The following is a 20,093-nucleotide window of genomic DNA, read 5'->3' as shown; positions in this document are numbered from 1 at the left end:
CCTCAAATTTTTTACACCTCCAGCATAGGATATCTGATGTCCACCCTTATAGATATATTTTTTTGAGAGTCCAATGCACTCTAAATACAATTTTTGATGAAATCAACTTTAATCTCAGATTTGTATATATCATTTTACTATTTTTAAGGACATGAATCCATTGTTGGGTGTTATCAGATATTTCTGTCACAACTTTTAAGTTTTTGATAATTTAATGTATTTGATCTTCACAAAACTGAACAAGGGCTTTTAATGCTCTTCTCAAACCAATAACTGACCATGATAGAACGGCCAAATCATTGGTGTACAGAAATACCATATATGCCTCTCAGGTAGCTTAGGGAGGTGGAACTCCTTTTTTAATTAATATGTCATATCTCTGTATTTATATAGACATTGAATAATAATGGAGCAAGAGTTATCCTTGTTCTACTCCCTGTATTATAGAAATTGGATCAGTAACTTGGCTACAGGAATCACATCTGACTCTCATACCGGGATTACTATAACATTTGTACATCAATAGGAAGAGTTTCCTGTCACTAGTAATCGCTGTCTATTTCTTTCATAGATTATCTCTAGAGACTGAATCAAAGGCCCATTTCAGGTCTACAAAGGCTACATTTTAAAATTTATTGTATATTTATTTTATTTCAAGCAATATCAGGTAACTACATTAACATATAAATCCATATACATATAAAGAAAAAAATATATAAACATTACAAAAAAGATCTACTACAATGTGGATAAAGAGATGGATACTATGCATGTGAAAATTTGCCATAAATAAAGAGTACACCAAATTATAATCTACTGCTATTAAGGTAAACCATAAAATCCAACCAAATTTGATAAAATGTGGTTCCTGCTTCTGAGTCTCATTACTTTAACTTTATCTGTGATTTTTTTTCTAATGTGGCAATTGAAGAGACCTTGCTAATCCACAACTCAATCATTATATTATCTAGAGTTTTCCAGCGTTGCATAATTATTGTGTTGGCTTCTAAAATTAAATAGATAATCAATTCTTTATTTTTAAGCTTATGGTTTGGTCCTGTAAATAAATGCAATAAGCCTAACCCTGGAGAGCATTCAGTACTTTGTTTAGTGATAATACTTATCTCCCTAAAAATTTTTCGCCAGAAAGGTATAACTTTATCACATGATGGAGTCCTTGGGGTTCTCTGAGCGTGGTTGTTTTCTTGCAAACATTTCATTACCCGGCTAGGTAACAACTGCAGTGCTAGAATGGGATGGGGTTTGTTCTCTGTTTATATATTGTGGCATGCCCTGCCAGTGTTGGTGGGGGTGGGTGGGTGGGTTTTGTTTTGTTTAATTTTTTTCCCTGTGGTAATTCCTTGATTATGATATTGTTTAGTGCTTGTATGTCTGGTGGTAATCTTGGTGTTAATCTCTGCTTATCTGGGTGATGATTGCTGGTGAGGAGATGTTCTGGTCTTTTGTTTTCCTTTCTTTTGTCTCTTTTAAATAGCATGTAGATGTTGCCTGTGTGCCTGCTGATGGCTGCCTTGCCTGAACTGGGAAACTGTCAGCATCTTGTTTTAACTGGGAAACTGTCAGCATCTTGGACCAAGCTAAATCCAAAAATGCAAGAGAATTCTTGGAAGCTTGATATTCAAACAAGGCAGCCATCAACAAAACTGTCTATTTATTCTTCCAAATTTGAAACATTGTTTTAGTACAAACATTTTCAATCTGCTTTATTCTAGAAAAATGTTTTGGGTGAAAAAACCACTGATTTATACACTTATTTGACTCTAGCATAGTTTCATTTTGAATCTATTGTTTAGAAGAATCTTCCATAATATTTGGAATCATATGCCCTAACTATGCAGCTTGATAATATCTTAACAAATTGGGCATGTTCCAGCCTCCCTGTTTCTGAGGTCTATATAAAATCCTTTTATTTACTCTCAGTTTTTTTGCATGATAGCATGTCTTAAAGCCTCTTCTGGAATTACCACTCGGAGGCATTGAAATAAAAAGTTAAACCATGCAAGAATTGTCATCTTTTCTGCTATGATTTGCCCTAAAGTATTGAATGTTTTGAAGCCCAATTTTTCATTTCCTTATTTAATTTCTTCCATGTTGGTATATAGTTATTTTAAAGATTTTATTAATATTTTTAGTAATAGCAATGCCTAAATATTTTAAATATTTATATAGTATTGGAATCCCTAAAACTATGGAAATTTTCTTTGGAGTTTTTGGAGGAATATGAAAAAACGTTAGATGTGATTTATGCAAATTAACTGATAGTCCTGGCACCTCTGCAAATTCCTCTAATTTCTTCTTAATATACATACCAGCTGAAGAAGAAGCATTTAAAAGAGTCAAAATCATATCATCTGCAAATAGATTTAAAAGATACATCTTATCTCCCATTTTTATCCCACAAATCTGGTTATTGGATCTAACTGCTAGTGCCAATGCTTCTATGGCTAGGTTGAAGAGTAAAGGTGATTACAGTCAACCCTGCTTGGTACCTCTTAAAATTGTAATGGGATCTGAATCATAACTGTTAAGTCTTATCTGGGCTTTAGTTGGTCCATAAATATGTTCAACTATCTTACGAAAACCGCCCCCAAATTTAAATTTAATTAATATTTGTTTTAGAAATTGTATTTCCAGAGAATCAAAAACTTTAAATACTGTATATCTAAAGAACAAATGGCTAGGTAAGATTCATTAATTTAACTAAATTGTATGATATTTAATATTTTCCTGATAGGGGTAGATATGTTTCAGTTTGGAATAAAGGCAGATTGATCCATATGTATAATTTTACCTACAATCACTTTTAGTCAATTAGCTAACAGCTTAGTATATAGTTTATAGTCCATATTGAGAAGTGAAGTGGGCCTATAAGATGCCAAATCCTGGGAATCTTTACCTGATTTAGAGATCAAAATTATCTTAGACTGTTTCCAAGACTCTGGTAAGTCCCCTTGGTGCAAAGTATTGCATAAAAATAAAAATTCAGGTATTAAAATCTCTTTAAATTCTTTATAAAATTCCCCTGACAATTCATCAGGGCCAGGAGATTTTCCATTTTGAATAGTATCGAAAACTTCAGAGATTTCGGAAATAGAAAAAGGGGATTCCATAAACTGGATATCTTCTGGAGCTATTTCTGGGAACATTAAGTCTATTTAAATATTGATTAATTTTTATTGGTGATGGATTATTTGAAGAATATAATTGTTGAAAAATTGTTTAAATTGTTCTCTTATACCTTTGGTTTTGGCCACAATTTGACCATTGCTGTTTTTAATTACACTAAAACATTTTTCCTTAGCTTTTTTCAGTTTGTTTGCCAGTATTCTAGAATTTTATTGTCACGTTCATAATATCTTTGTTTAGCAAAAATAATCTGAGAGGAGATTTTATCTGTCTCCAAATCATCTAACTCTCTCCTTTTATTTACTAGCTGTTTGTAAATACTATCTAATCCAATTCTATTATGGTTTGCTAATAAATTGTTAATTTCTAAATAAAGCTTACTTGCCTTTTGTGCTGCTGTTTTTTTAATCATACTCATCTGATTTATACGCTCTCCTCTTAATACTGCCTTCATAGCAACCCACCTTCTTACTGATGTTTCATTTGTATTATTTTCTTGAAAAAAAATCTCAAAGTTTGAGTTAGTCATTGTTTGCTGCTACATTATATAATAGTATAGGATTCGAACGCCAGTTTTTGAACAAAAGTCTAATAAATCAAGGGGAGTAGCCATTCTCTTTAAAGCTGGTATACATTTCAAGGTTCAAAAGATTTTGAAAGATAGGGAAGTTTGTTTGTTTGTTTGTTTATTGAAGGGGAATTTGGCAATAAAACATTAACTCTAGCATCTCTGTACACCGCTAATCAGGGTCAGATTGGTTTCCTACCAAAGGTTATGAACAGTAAAAAAAAGTAACACAGATAAATTTATAATAGGAGGGAACTTTAATATTGATTTATTAAAACCTCAGATTGGAATGTATAAGAGACTTCAAAATTTAATGCATAGTTATGGATTCATAGATACATGGACAATTATGAACCCTGCAACAAAAGCACATAAATTTTTATTCAGGTAGACATAAATCTCATACTAGGATAGACTACACATGGATATCTAAAACTTTTTCAATTTTTCTGCAACAAGTTAAAATTGTACCAATTCTTATATCACATCATGTTCCAGTGATTATTACACTTAAATTTGAAGAGATTATTCCATTTATTTAATAATTGGCATCTACAAAGGCTACATGAAATGGAATTTTAAAGCCATGGGTGTATTTCTCTGTCAGATGATGTAAAATATTTGCTTGATCTTCGGTAGAACAACCTTTCCTAAATCAGCTTGCTCCACTGCTAAAATATTGTCTTTTGTTGTCCAGACTAGGAGTCTGATAGCATCTTTTCTGACTTACACATTTTATTAAAAGGCATAAGCTTTGGTGAGTTGCATTTCATCAATTACATCTTTAAAATGGAGATTACTGCCTGTAATTTCAATAAGCATTGTCTAGCTACTGGGTCTAATGTAGATTCCTTCATAAATTTTGATCCTCCCTCCCAGAAAATATATTTATTGTGGGAACAGTAGTTACATCAGAGGGAGATGATCTTGCTTTTGTTCCATTTTATGCCGTAGGGAAGAAGTAAATTGTAGTAATTGTTGTTTTTCAAGTGGTTTGAAGTCCCAGTTCAATAAATCATATTATTTGGAGTGCATATGAGTTTAAATTTTTACAGGTTTCCTGTCTGGCAGATGATCATCCACTATTGTTTGTTTCTTGTGTAGGATGATGCATTTTAGTTTGTCCTTTGTCTTTTCTTTTTCTTTCCCATTTATTCTTATTTTATGAACTAATTCACTTCCAGCAGTTGTTCTTTACCAACATATCTAAGGGAAATGTTCCCTTAGATATGCTATTTATGAAGGTTAAATGAGGAGAAGAAAGTTAAAAATATTTGATCTCTTCAGGAGCATACCAAGGAAAGCATACACTTGCAGCCACATTGCACCAGCTCTGGTGCTAAGAACTCTGAAAACCTTAATTCAGTTTGAGGCAGGTTCAGATTTCGTGGTTGTCATGACAACTATAGGCCTATCTCAACTTATATTTGGACCCAAACATTTATTTATTTAGTTAATGCAATTTATTTACTGCCTGATACCTGCTAGACTCTAGGTGACATACACAGTTTACAATATCAAGCACAAAACAACACAAAACTGTTAAAAATTAGTTAAATAACAATATCCATTACCTAATTCATAAACAAATGCATCAATACATGAAATGGAGGCAGAAGAAGAACCCAGCGCTGTGGTCTGTTCAGGCCATGCAGCTCCAGTCTGATACTGTGAAAGTAAATCTGTAAATCTGGCCTTGGGATGGGGGAAGAGAGTACTGAACCATTCTGGAGGAGAAACAGCGATTTAATCCTGAGAGAGTAGAAAGCTTGAAAAAGAAATTAAAAATAATCCCACCTTGATTTTGTTTGAATATAAGATGGGACAAAGAGAAGCTCTGTCAGACTTTCAAGATTCTGTTATCCGAGCTTATCCTAATAATAAGGATTATTCCTACAGTTCCTGCTGCTTCTGTTCTTGATCTATCCTACCTTAAAGGACTGACAGGTACACAGCCATTGAACCCTAAAGAGTCTTACCACTCCTGGGTGAAGGAGCAGAGAAGTACCAGATGGCAGTTCTAGGCTCCCTAGGAGAAATAACCTCCTTGAGAGTCAGAACAATAATAAGTACCAGTTGAGCCTGGGATGCTTGGGATCTGAGTCTGTAAATTGTTTTCTTGGATATATTGACCTCTTTAGCCATAACCATTCATCTAGTCTGATCCTTTTTATATCCAACAAAGTGCTCATTGGCTTTGCCAATGAGAGTCTTTGTCTCTGGTGCCCATAGTTTACTAACTGGCTTAATGTCTCTTTATTTCCCTCTTCATCCCTGCACCTCCATTGGTCCTAAGTTTGTGTTCATACAGGAGCAAAATTACCAGATATTCATCAAGTGCACCATATGCATCAACTCACAACTTAGTTCTGGAAATATTTGTGTGACTAACAAAGAGGTCCCATGAGCAGAGCTGTTTTCTTTCCACTGGAATTTGCAATAAAGTAACATCTACTGGGGCTATGGAAAATCTCCAAATGTGGTATTTCACAATGTGTAAAAGCATGAAGCACCAGTTATTAAAGCAACAGAGTCTTTTTGCAAAGTTCACGCAGCTCCTTTGAAAGCTGCTTCTGACTGTCTCAGCATCTGTTTGAATGTACAGCCACTTCACTTTATTCCCAGAGCATGCCTTACATACAGTTGCAAGAAAAAGTATGTGAACCTCTTGGAATTTCATGGTGTTCTGCATTAATTTGTCATAAAATGTGATCTGACCATCATCTAAGTCAAGAGTATTGACAAATATAATGTGCCTAAAATAATAACACAAAAACAATTCTGATCCTTCATGTCTTTATTGAACACACTCATTCAACATTCAAAATGCTAGTGGAAAAAGTAAGTCAACCCTTGGAATCAATAACTGGTTGACCCCCCCCCCCCCCCTTGGCAGCAATAACCTCAACCAGGCGCTTCTTGTAGCTGTGGATCAGACCTGCACGTTGTTCAGGAGGGTTTTTAGCCCATTCTTCCAGGCAGAACTGCTTTAGTTCTGTCATATTCTTTGGACGTCTCATGTGTACGGCTCTCTTCAAGTCATTCCATAGCATCTCTATTGGGTTGAGGTCTGGGCTCTCACTTGGCCACTCCAAAAGGCGGATTTTGTTTTTCTGAAGCCATTCTGTTGTGGACTTGCTCCGGTGTTTTGGGTCATTGTCCTGTTGCATCACCCAACTTCTACAGAGTTTCAGCTGATGTACAGACATTCTCACATTATCCTGAAGAATTTTTTGATACACTTGGGAATTCATCTTCCCCTCAATGACTGCAAGTTGGCCAGGCCCCGATGCAGCAAAGCAGGCCCAAATCACGATGCTTCCTCCACCATACTTTACAGTTGGGATGATGCTTTCATGATGATATGCAGTGCCCTTTTTACGCCAGATGTAGTACTGCGTGTTCTTTCCAAATAATCCAATCTTTGTTTCATCAGTCCACAAAACATTTTGCCAATACCACTGTGGAGTCTCAGTGTGCTCTTTCACAAACTTCAGGCATGCAGCAATGTTCTTTGTAGTAAGCAGCGGCTTCCTTCGTGGTGTCCTGCCATAGACACCCTGCTTGTTCAATGTTTTATGTACTGTAGACTCATGAACACAGATGTTAGCCAGTTCCAATAATGCCTTCAAATCTTTGTCTGTCACTCAGGGTTGTTTCTTTACCTCATTGATGAGTCTTCATTGTGCTCTTGGGGTCATTTTGACTGGGCATCCACTTCTTGGTAGAGTAGCCACAGTCCCAAAGTGTCTCGATTTGTAGATCATTTGCCTAACTGTAGACTGGTGAATTTCTAAGGTCTTTGAAATCACTTTGTAACCCTTTCCAGCTTTATGTAAATCAACAATTCTTGATCGTAGATCCTCTGAAAGCTCTTTTTGCAAGGCATGACTCACATAAGCATATTCTTCTTATGCAAAGCAAACTCAAAAAGTTTGAGTGGTTTTTATCAGTCAACATAGCTCTAGTCCACACCTCCAAACTCATTTTCTTAACAAGACTCCAGGAATGCTAACACCTGACTCCAATTAGCTTTTTTGCAAAATTAGCAGCTCAAGGGTTCAGATACTTTTTCACTAGCACTATGAGGTTTTTATGGTTGTTCTCAACAAAGACATGAAGGATCAGAATTGTTTTTGTGTTATTAATTTAGGCACATTATATTTGTCAATACTCTTGACTTAGATGATGGTCAGATCACATTTTATGACAAATTAATGCAGAACACCATGAAATTCCAAAAGGTTCACATACTTTTTCTTGCAACTGTATATGGAGACACCTGAGAGCAGTTTCTGAAGCAGCCTGTGAAGCTAGGAAAAGATGCAGCTGCTTTAAGGATTCAAAGAGAAGTGCTTCCTTTGTCTTTCCATGTGTTGCAAAAGATTGCTTCTTTCATGCCTTTCTGATATCTGGAACAGAGTGACCATCAAAGTTGGCATTATTCCTTACCATATTAAAGGTGGAATGCCTTTACTGAAAAAGATCCTACATAGATCTCAACTGGATGGCATTTCAACATGCCATGATGTGACAGTCCCTAGTCAGCTTTCTTTTTTAGGATCAGACTTTTATTTAGAAATGTAAGCCTTATTGCAGAACATAAACTATCCATCTGCAAAATTGCTGACCAGTTTAATGAATGAAAGTCATTTAGTTGAGGCATTCATTTTGATTGCCTAACTGTTTAAAAGGTCTTTTAGATGCAATAAACACAAATTATATTAATTGTGTGATTTATTGGCCCAAAGTTATTTAGCAGTGAATTTTTGAGATGTGGTGACTGGTAAAATTACTGGGTTTTGTGATCCCAATTCTTTTGTAAAAAATTTGCAGCAATAAAGGTTTCGATACCTAAGAGTTGTTATATTGCTTATTACTTTTCCATTGTTAATAGGTATGTGAATTTATTTTACATATTCATTATACTTTGCATTTCTTTTTAGGTCAGAACTAAAATCCTTTCTTTTGAGATTTATTTTATTTTGTCTTATTATTTTATTTACTATTACAGTGGAATTGTTTTTAAAACACCCATTCTAAACTCATTTCCTTTGTAATCAGTTGAGATCAGATTATTTTTAGGAAATATTCCACTACTTTAGAGAGATATATATCTACTTTTCATTGGAATGGATTTTTTTTTTCAGGAGCAGTTGGACATCACGGTGACAATTTAGCAGAGAAGATTCTCTCTATACTTCCCAAGTTACGAGGTCATACAAATGATGTGATGGTCAACATGGTGGAGCTCACAAGCCTGCATACTAATGAGACAAGCTACAATATTATAGCCCCAGGCTGCTTGGCACAACCAACGTAAGACTGCATGTCAGAAATATGGAGTGGGGTGGGGAATGGAGGAGAGGGGATGGTTATCAGGATATAGTAATCAGAAGTCAACCTTGATTCAAAATTCTTTACTTTTACTTTAGTGTGAGAAATGTGTGCTTGGAAGTATTTTTAATATGTGGATTCCCTTGCTAATTGAAACCTCAAATGCATGCATCTGCATTGTGATTCTGACTATACTTTATGCATTTGTTTGCTAGAGATTTCATGTTTCTTATAGATCGGATTGATCATTTCATAATTTGAACACTGCTGTGGGAGATAGTTCCTAAAATGTCAGAAGCAAGCAACCCAAAAGTAGACTAATTCATGTTAGCTCTTCAAGGTGGGCAGGGTGAAGGAATAGACATGGCAAGGGATTCCAGGAATTGTTTATTGTTGTAAGGTATATTAACAGAATTTTGAAAACAGGTCCAAAACCTTGTCCACTGCCTCTCTCCTTTATCCTCATATTTCTCCCTTGTTTGGTTAACTTTCTGCCTCACATTCTCATAAGGAGGTGCCCAGTTAACCCTTTGCTTATTTTTGTAGAATGCAAGCAGTTTACCACTCCAGCGCACAAGGTTCCATAGTTCTATCTAGATAAGCTTGGAAGAATCCTGTATCTTGAATCTGGAGCACAGTTGCAGCTAGCACAGACAATACTTAGTTAAATGCTCCAGTTGTCTGGTGCATAACAGTAGTGCAGAGATGTATTGAGTGCCGAAATCATGCTCACTATGATGCTTGTTGCTTGTTCTTTATCCAAAGAGAAAGGTTGACTTTGTAGGAAGAGCAGCCTCGGCCAAATGCAGGTATTAAATGAGGTGATGATAATGATGACATGAATTTGTGAGAACAATGTCTGTGCAGACTGGCTGAAATAATTGGGAGCATCTTCCTTCTGATTCTTTCTGATATCTGGAACAGAGTGACCATCCACTCTACCATCAAAACAGCTGGAGTTTGGATGATGGTGAATAATTTGGTCTGCTTCCTGAACCAAGCTTTGTTTTAATGCTAGATCCTCAAATGCTATGTCTGCAATAAGTTATGCCAAACATAAGGCTAATACTATTGATAGGGAGTGCCCTTGCATCTATGACAAGTCTTCCAGTACTGTGATACAGAATTTGGCAACTTCTGATCCCATAAAAGAAGAAACTGCAGATAGTGACTAGCTGAGTTGCCTTAAAATCATAACATAGAGGTATGTTAAGTAAAAAGTTGTTACTGTCTGAGATCAAGAGAAGAGCAGATATCAAAGAAAGGATGAGAAAAAGAAATGGGTACTTAAAGAAAGGAGAAAAATCGGTGTAAAGAAGCAGCAGATTGGGGAAATAAGAGCAAAGGAAAGGCTGTTGAGAGGAGAGATCTTTTCTCATCTGGTATCCTTCTGATCTGTCACACTATATAATGCCTATCATTTCTAGTCAACATGGCCAATGAACATGAAGGCTGGAGATGTGATTTGTAGCTCAAATCATGTGAAATGTGTAAGATTGGGTAAGATCGTTAGAAGAAAGATGGGACTGGTAGAAGATGATTGCAAGAATTCTAAAAGGGTAAAGAAGTCTGAGAATATGTGGGAATTCACAAGACCGGCAAATGAAAGTTTAAAGTTCAGATATTAATAGAGGTGAATATGTGTAGCTCAGGGTTGAACTGTGGAGTGCTTGGGGTTCTCTGAGCTTGGTTCTTTTCTTGCAAACGTTTCATTACCTGGCTAGGTAACATCTTCATTGCTAACATGAGATGGGGTTTGCTCACTATTTATGTGCTGTGGCCTGCCTTGCCAGTGCTGGTGGGGGTGGGGGTTTTGTTTTGCTCCTCTGGTAGCATATGTTTACTGCTTGATTGTGTGCCTCGTGGTAACCTTTGCTTATCTGGTTGATAATTGCTGGTGATTGCTTGCTGGTGAGGCGATCTTCTGGTCTTTTATCTCTTTTGAATAGTGTGTAGATGCTGTTTATCTCTGTGTGTCTGTTATTTGCTGCCTTGTTTGAATACCAGGCTTCCAGAAATTCTCTTGCATGTTTGGATTTAGCTTGGTCTAAAATGCTGACAGTTTCCCAGTTAAAACTATGGTTGAGTCTGTCCATGTGTTGTGAGATGAAGGAATTTTCATCATGTCTTCTGACTGCTAGTTGGCGCTCGTGGATGTGCTCTGCTAGTATTCTGCCTGTCTGTCCTACATAGTGTTTGTTACAGTCCTTACACTGTATGTTGTAGATGACTCCTGTTTTTTCTTCTTGGGCTACTGGGTCTTTTGGTTTACTTAGGATATTTTGGAGTGATTTTGCTGGTTTGTGTGCTACAGAGAGGCTATATGGTTGTAATAGTCTGTTGATGGTTTCTGAGACATTTCTGATGTATGGCAGTGTGATCCTTTTCATAGCTTGTGTAGATTGGGTTGAGTGGTCAGGCACTTATTGATAAAATTACATGGATATCCATTTTGTTGGAAGATGTTGTATAGGTGGTCTTTTTCCTTTTTCTGCTGTTCTGGATTGCTCGCTTGAATAATATTCTTACACATCTCCTCTTGTGGGAGGTTGGGTTGTTACTTTGGTAGTGGAGTACTTGATCGAGAAACCCGATAAACTTGGGTTTCTAATTTACTGTTGTTTCCTCTGCTGACAAGGATATTCAGGAAGGGTAGTGTGTTGTTGTTTTCTTCCTCTCTGGTGAATGTTATTCCTTTGAAGATGTTGTTAATGGTTTCATGTGTCTTCTCTAATTGTTCCTTTTTTATTATAAGAAATGTGTCATCTACATATCGGATCCATACTTTAGGTTGTACGTGGGGAAGTGCTATTGCTTCTAGGTGTTGCGTTACAATCTCTGCTATGAGTCCTGACAGTGGTGATTCCATGGGTGTGCCTCTGATTTGTTGGTATATTTGTCCATCAAACTGAAACTAGGTGGTGAGGCAGAGGTTGATGAAGTCCATGATTCTGGGTATTTCGATCTGGGTGTATTTGGTTAAGTCGGGTGTGTTGTATAGTACTGCTGATATGGATTCTTTCGCTAGTTCTGGGTTTATGGACGTAAAGTGAATATTCTATCAACTCCTCACTACAGTGCCTCCAGAAAATCAAAGATGTACACATAGATGAAGATGAAATTATGGTCTCATTTGATGTCACAGCATATGATGGAATGGAATTATGAAGGCCAGGCTCAGGGATATAAACATTTTCTTAGCTCGCGAGAGGAGCGTGGGAGATACAAGAGGATGAGACTGGCACCTCCCTGAGGAATTCACACTGTTGTGGCTGGATGGCTTGGGAGCTGGAGTTTCAGTCTGGGAAGATTCTTGCTAGAGGTTGTAGCTAATAAACAGAGCTGAACTGAATTTGCATTGTCTCTTGGAGTTCCTTGGGCTAGGCCTGACATCAATCTTCCCAGACTGAAACTCCAGCTCCCAAGCCATCCAGCCACAACAGTGTGAATTCCTCAGGGAGGTGCCAGTCTCATCCTCTTGTATCTCCCACGCTCCTCTGGCGAGCTAAGAAAATGTTTATATCCCTGAGCCTGGCCTTCATAATTCCATTCCATCACACAGCACTCTTTATGTCCATAAGCCCGGAACTAGTGAAAGAATCCATATTAGCAGTACTACATGAATGAATGACTGTAAAATGTGATTTGCCAAAGCAAGTCCATTTATATAAGATCAGAAAACATTTGTTTCCAGCAGTAAGACTTCTTTAGAATTAAGGGATTTTTCTTCCTTTGAAAGTATGTGTACTATACTTTAAGTCAGTGACTTTTTTTTCAATTAATGATAAGATTATACAGAAAAATCAATGTAAAAAAGTTGTAATTAAAATATATAAATAAATTGACTAGCTGAGTTGCCTTAAAATCATAACATAGAGGTATGTTAAGTAAAAAGTTACTTTTGAGGAAGAACCAGAATATCCTACATGGATAAGCAATAACATTGGCTAGGCTTGTTCTAGTACATCTTGTTCTGGTGTAGTACAGTGGCAATAGATAGGAATTATGCAACTTTCCTATTGATCTCGAGAGATGGATACAATCCTTCTTTGTTTTATGAAATCTATTAGATACAAGAGGATTTATAAGTTCCGAGCATGAAATCTTATAGAAATGGTAGCACAGAGGAGCACTTTGTGGTGGCTTTAATCATGTAAAATCATATTTGCACTTTGCCATGATGAGCAGCCTTCTATTAATTCCTAAACTGCAGAAGATCCCTCATCAATTTGGAGATATAGTACCTAGGATGATGATGATGATGATGATGATGATGATGATGATTTCAACTATGGCCCTATCAAACCTCAGTGGAGAAATTGCTCAAAAAACTACCTTTATGAATATATTTCTGAAGCAGAATCTTCCAGTTGATTTGAAATTATCAAAGAGAATCAGACCAGATCTCTTATTTCTAGCAAAATTTATTAATCCATAACAAAATTGATTTGGCAAGCGCAGGACTGTGCAACAAGGGAAATCAACCTAGATAGTAGATGCATTAGCAATACAGCCAGGGACCTGAACTAAGAGTCTTAAAAATTTAGATTGGATGGTTTTCATTGGATTTAATTTTTGTTTGTAATCATGTGTATTTTAATAGTTTAAAGGAACATTTGTTAAATTTAGTAATATCTCAGATTTTAAGATGGCTTTTTCTTATTTATTTCAGAGAATATAGCTGATAGAGAAAGATGACTTCTTTCTACAGCTTACTACATTTAACTTTTAAAAAACTGACTTCTAACTAAAACATCTGGGATTAGTTATATAGATAAAAAATAGGCTTAGTGAATATTTATGGCTGGAATAGTAATATAAAGCAGAATCTTTCCTTAAACCCAGAAAAACAATGAACTGCGATGAATGAGTGAAGTACTGAATGCTTTTAAAGTTATTGGACTTTGAAGACAAATCACATAACAAATCATGTAACATAATGCAAGAATATTATTACATTTCTAATATTATTAGTTAGAATTAGAATTGCTGATATACTGTTCTTTCAGGAGAAATGAGTTGCAAGCAGACTTGTTTTGTTTGAAAAAGTATTTTAAAATGTCTTTCTTCTTTAGACGAAACTATTTATAAGCCTGACCTCAATAAACAACCAGTGCAATGTCGTAGATACCAATTAAGTAACTTTTACATAGCTGTGAAATAATATGATGGTAACAAAACTGACAATACATCATACATGGTGGCCTATTCAGAAATACTGCTAAGTCAAAATGTGGAAGATCATGTTTAAATCAAAAACAAACCTACCATATTATAGTTCAACATGATGCATGCACTTCTCTTGATCTTTGCTATTATTCTGTTTGTCTTGTTTGTGAATCCCATACTCCATTGTTCCTGAATGACACAGATGGGCAACATGTGGTACTCTAAAGTTAATGAACTCCAACTTCTATTAGTCTAACTCAGCATGGCTGAGGGTTATAGTACAGAATCATCTGGGGGCCAGTTCTGCTCTTCAGTCTTCACAGCTGCTTACATATACTTTCCATGCAATAACCAACCCAAGCAGTACAAAGGCCAGATCTACTTTTACTGTTAGAATCTGCTGTGTGCTTTCAGATGTTATGTTCTAGCTCCCCTGCTTCTGATTTAGCCAACTTGAGTCTTCTCCAGCATTATGCACTGGAAACTTGTTTATATTTTATGAGTTCCATTTCCCTAAAAGCAAATACAATATGTATTTTAATACAAAAATATTAAAAGTTATTTAGAGAGAAATAAAAGACACCTGATAAAGTGTTAGTAAATCAAGCAAATAGTTTTAAAATCATAAAAATAAAACGGTGACATTACTACTTTGGGATGAAGTGGAATGATTATCTTGATGAATTGAAAGGTTCATCAGGGAGAAGAAACTTGCAGAGGCCAGCAGGGTTTTCCCATTACCGATAGTCCCCTACCTATGAATGGGTTATGTTCCAAGAGGCTGTTTGTAAGTCCGTTTTGTTCATAAATCCAACAAGCAAAAAAAAAAAAAAAGTGGAGGCAGGGCAGCAGTGTGGGCAAAGGAGCCTTATCTTCTGCTGCCAATGCATTGCCAGGTGAGGCAGGAGAGGTGGTGGTGGTGGAGGAGAGGGGAGTGAAAGATGAGCCAGTGCGGTGTGCCACGGTGCACTCCATTGCTGGGTGAGGCAGGAGACCTCCACCCCCTCTCCCCTGTTCTCTGCCACCACTCCCTCTCCTCCCTCACCTGGCAATGGAGCGCACCGCGTAAAATAACCCTTTCTGGGAACTCCAACTCCAATGCAAACCTCAAATGCAAAAGGAATGCTGGAGAAGGTGGGAAAGGTTAATTTGTGGGGGCTGCAAAAAAACCCTTTCCCATCTTCTCCCGACTTCCGGTTCCAACTTCCACCCCGATTTCCGGTTCTGACTTCCGGGTCCATCCTTTTCATATTGGTGAAAGTTCGCAACATGAAAGTTTGCAAGTAGGGGACTGTCTGTATAAATCACCATCTATTGATTGTGTGCTATCACATTGGGGTCAGCATGCAGCAACCACATAGATTAGTGTTGTCCAAACTTGGCCACTTTAAGATGAGTGGACTTCAACTCCCAGAATTCCCTAGCCAGCTGTGCTGGCTGGGGAATTCTGGGAGTTGAAGTCACTCATCTTAAAGTGGCCAAGTTTGGACAACACTGGCATAGATACACCTTCTCCAGGAAGATCTGTCCTCAACATGGCCCTTCAGGTCTCCCAGTGATTAACCCATTACCACTGTAATTGAATCCATCTACCTTGCTGTTGGTCATCCACTTCTTCACTTTCCTTCCATCTTTCCCAGCATTATGGACTTCTCAAGAGAGCTGGGTCTGTGTCCAAAAGATGATAGTTTGAGTCTGGTCATTTGTGCCTCAACTCTAGATTGAATTTTTTCTGTGATCAACTTAGTGTCATCACATAGCAGAAGTTATTAATGTTTCTTCTTCCAATATTACCGCCACTCCCATCTTCTTCCAATCCAACTTCCCTCAATATATATCCAGCACGTAGATTGAATAAGTAAAGAGAGAGTGTACAGTTTTGCATCACTCCTTTGCCGACCTGGAGCCAGTCTGTTTCAACATGTTCTGTCTGGATTGTGGCTTCCTGTTTGGTATATAGCGGGGTTTCTCAAACTGTAAATTGTTAACTCCCTTGGGGAGGTGCAGACAGAGTCCAGGGAGTGTGTGAAGAACTCTTTAGTTACACTGTTACAATAAATCCACCTTTCCTAAAGTTTCATTGTTCATTTGTGTTCATTTTGGTGTTTGGATTTTTAGGGGAGGTGTGTATCTTAATACTAGACTAAGGAGAAGTGTGATGGCAAAACGTTTAGAAATCCCTGGTATATAGGTTTCGCATGGGGATATTGAGAAAGTTCTAGGACTCCCATTTCCTAAGGATTTTCCACAGGTTGACATGGTCGACATAACTGAAGGCTCTTTTGTATTCAATCAAGCACGTATTGACTTCTTTGGGGTATTCTTTGGCTTTCTCAATTTTCCAGGGTGCATTAGCAATAGTGTTCCTCTGACTTTTCTAAAACAAGGTTGAACATCTGGTATCTTCCTTTCCAGGCAGGGCTGTAATCTGCATTAAATGATCCTAAGAGTTATTTTGCTAGCATGTGGAATTAAAGTTATTGTGCAATAATTTGCACGCTTTGTTAACTCTTCTTTCTTTGTTATTGGTATGTAGACTGACCTTTTCCAATATATTGGCCAGTTAAGTACAAGGCCCTCCTCATGGTCACTCATACCCTGGTCACCTCCGGGTTGGACTACTGTAACGCGCTCTACCCTTGAAGAGTATCCGGAAGCTACAGCTGGTGCAGAATGCGGCAGCGTGGACAGTTCTTAATGCCTCTAGGAGGGCACATTTAACACCCCTGTTGCATGAGCTGCATTGGTTGCCAGTTTGTTTCCAGGTCCAATTCAAGGTGTTGGTCATCACCTTTAAAGCCCTTTATGGCACAGGACCAGGTTATCTGAGGAATCATCTCACCCTGGTTATTTCAGCCTGCCCCACTCGGTCCAGCAGAAGGGGCAGGTTGCAGACCCCACCGGTCAAGGAATTTCGATTGGTGGGGTCTGGACAGAGGGCCTTTTCTGCTGTGGCTCCCGCCCTATGGAACATCTTGCCTCCCGAGGTCCGGTGTGCCCCCTCCCTCTTGGCCTTCAGAAAAAGGGTTAAATCCTGGTTCTGCCAGAAGGCCTGGGGGCCGGATGGGGGATCGCATCTGTGGAGATGGCTGGTGGGGTGATGGGTTTGGTTCCCACCCCAGCATCTTGAAGGTTTTAAGGCTAAAAATTACAGGGTTTTTTTTAGGATGTTTAATGTATGTTTCTATTTTTAATTATTTATGGATTTTAGCCATTGTTGGAGGGATTGGCATTTTTTTCCTTTTTTGTTATTGTGAGCCACCCAGAGTCACCTGTTGGGGGAGATGGGCGGCATACAAGTTTAACAATGAATGAATGAATGAATCAATGTATTTCTGTACTTCGTGCAGACTCCTACATCCCCTCATCCCCTAGCATTGATGTAACATTAAAACATTACAGCTACTACAAAGAAGAGGGTTCTCTCCACTTTCGTACTGTTACACTGAATAAAGACAAATTTTAGCCAGTCTTTTGGTAGAACCTTCAGTGTTAAGAATCTGAATTGGGACTGTTTCCAAATAATCTTATTAAAAAGCCCTTTTGTAATGGATCTCAGCAACCCCCGTGCTCTCTTGTTGACTTGAACCTCTGAATTCATTCTAATTCTGCAGAAGCTTTAGTCTGGCTGAAGCAGCTGTCAATTCTGACCAGTATCTCCTTGAGAATGTTTGTATTCTTGCCCTGCTAAGATTCTCTAGAAAGCAAAAAGGAAACAGAAAAGGATGTGCCTCTTTTCTCATTTCTGAAGAGGCTTGGTGGGATATCCAACCTTCCATGCAGTTCTTTAAACACATTGTATCATGGGAAGTCATGAGAACTAACAGTAGATTTTATGAAGGCACAATGTCTTCCTTGAAGTCAGTTGCACAAGTGGAGATTGAAGAGGAAGCAGGAGGGCACCATCTCATTCCCAGTTGGATAGACTATAGTTTACCGGACTAGGATCTTAACTCAGAACTATTAAATTCAAACCCTGAAGTCTTTAAATAAATTATAAAGGCACTTAAGTTCATTTTTTGTTTAACCGTAAGTAGGCTGCCTCTTTGTTCCACTTTGCTTTTAATTACTGCAAATATATTAGTTCTATTCTCTTGCTTTTATTAAGCACATAATGTTTAAATTTATTTACTTATTTATTAAATTTATATAACCACCTATTTCACTAGAAGTGACTCTGGACAGCATACAACAATAAAATAAAATCACAATATAAAAACAATCATTAATAAAACAATCATTAGATTTGGATCTTCCCTTTCCTGTGTGAGTTCAAGGCAGCATATATAATATTTCCTCTTTCAATGTTATTTCTGTAACAACAATTCTGTGAGATTGTTTGGGCTGAGAGATCATAAGTGGTCCAAAATTTCTTAATGAACGTCTGTAATAGAGTGTGAAACTGGGTCTTCCCAGTCCTAATCCAAAGCCCTAGTTATTGCAAAAAACATTTGTAACAGTTTGCTGTCAAAGACACTAATAACAGTTCATAATCTTTTTTTTTAAAATAAAAGTGTGTATGCTTCTTCATGGTGGATAGATGCAGTAAACATCCTTTGTCATTTTAATACTCAAGGTAGTCATTCAGTATAGGTTGGGTATACAAATAGGTGAAGTAAATAAAGCTTAACTCTAGAAAAGAAATGGGAGAGGTCAAGAAGTTGTGTGCCAAAAGGCCATTCTTTCACATTAAAGATATCCAAATGAAAGGAAAACAGATTTTTTGTTTCAATTTTAAAAATGAAAGAAAGCAGTTAAAAAGAAAATTTGCCTTTATTATCTAAACCTACTCTACAAATGGTTCTTGAAGAAGCATCTCTTAAATGTCCATCTTTTATACCTGTGAATATCTTACTGGAATCCCTGAATATAGATTCAACATCAATCAGGTGCTCTTTCACCACCCTTTCTTTCTGTTATGTTTATACTTTTAAAACACAGGAATAGAGTGCCTTATATAATTCATTTACATATGTTTTGCATATATAATGAATTATCTAGTAAACTTGTTACAAGGATTAGGACTTGTAACTTGATTTTTACAGCATTCCGTAGGGATCCCTGATGATAGTGTAGTTCTTTAGTGAGTGGTTTAAATCTAGATGCCAGTTTAGAGCCAGTGTGGTTAAGGTGTTGGACTAGGAATGGAGAGACCTTAGTTCTGGTCCACCGTCACCCATGGATTTGGATATAAGCATATACCAGAATAAAAATACCACTATTGCTAATTGGGCAGAGCCTTGTAAGGTAAGTGGGATCACATCTTCCAATGTTAACTGGGATTTTTTAAGCTTGTAGAAGCTGAGGAGGTAGATAGGATGTATAAGCTCCATTGATTTTGGGTTGGATGATCTAGGGGAGTGACATCTAGGCTTTCCAGAAACATTTATTCTGGTGATTGGTTTTGGTAGAGATTTGGGAGTCCTTCTGGATTCACGGCTCCTACTTGAATAGCAGGTAGAAGACACACCCAGGTGGGGTCTTTGCCCAGCTTTGGTTGGTTTGCAAGTTACAGCCTTACCTGGTCCAGGAAGCCTTGGCAGTAGTCACTCACATCTTTGTCACCATGCATCTGGACTCTTGCAGTGCATTTTATGGGGGCTATGTTTGAAAACTATTTAAAAACTACAGCTAGAACAGAATACAGCTGCCAGATTTCTAGTGTGTAAAATCTGCTACTTCAGGATATTATCTATTCTACAGTTGCTGTACTGGTTGCCAGTAAGCTTCTGGGGCCAATTCATAGTGCTCATTATTACCTAAAATATTACCCTATACTACACATTTTTGGATTACATGAGGGAGTATCTTATCCAACATGATTCTGCCTGCCTTGTGAGGGCTCTAGAAAGGTGCTTCACCCATTACCCTT

The 20,093-nt window shown here is 37.4% G+C and overlaps 1 protein-coding gene across 2 annotated transcripts in view; it reads left to right on the top strand.

Moving 5' to 3' along the window:
• SCFD2 (sec1 family domain containing 2) overlaps window positions 1-20,093 on the top strand; it is a 199,878-nt gene that overhangs the window by 6,133 nt on the left and 173,652 nt on the right. For both annotated transcript variants that reach the window (XM_088130741.1, XM_088130747.1), the window contains exon 2: window positions 8,866-9,034. In XM_088130741.1, the coding sequence (XP_087986867.1) occupies window positions 8,866-9,034 (169 nt within the window). The remainder of the gene's footprint in view (window positions 1-8,865; window positions 9,035-20,093) is intronic.

The sequence above is a fragment of the Python bivittatus genome, unplaced genomic scaffold, assembly GCF_059951505.1.
Source record: "Python bivittatus isolate LINGU-HERP-01145 unplaced genomic scaffold, Pbiv_v1 ctg000070_np1212, whole genome shotgun sequence".
NCBI lineage: Eukaryota > Metazoa > Chordata > Lepidosauria > Squamata > Pythonidae > Python > Python bivittatus.
This window is presented reverse-complemented; position numbering and strand designations above follow the sequence as displayed.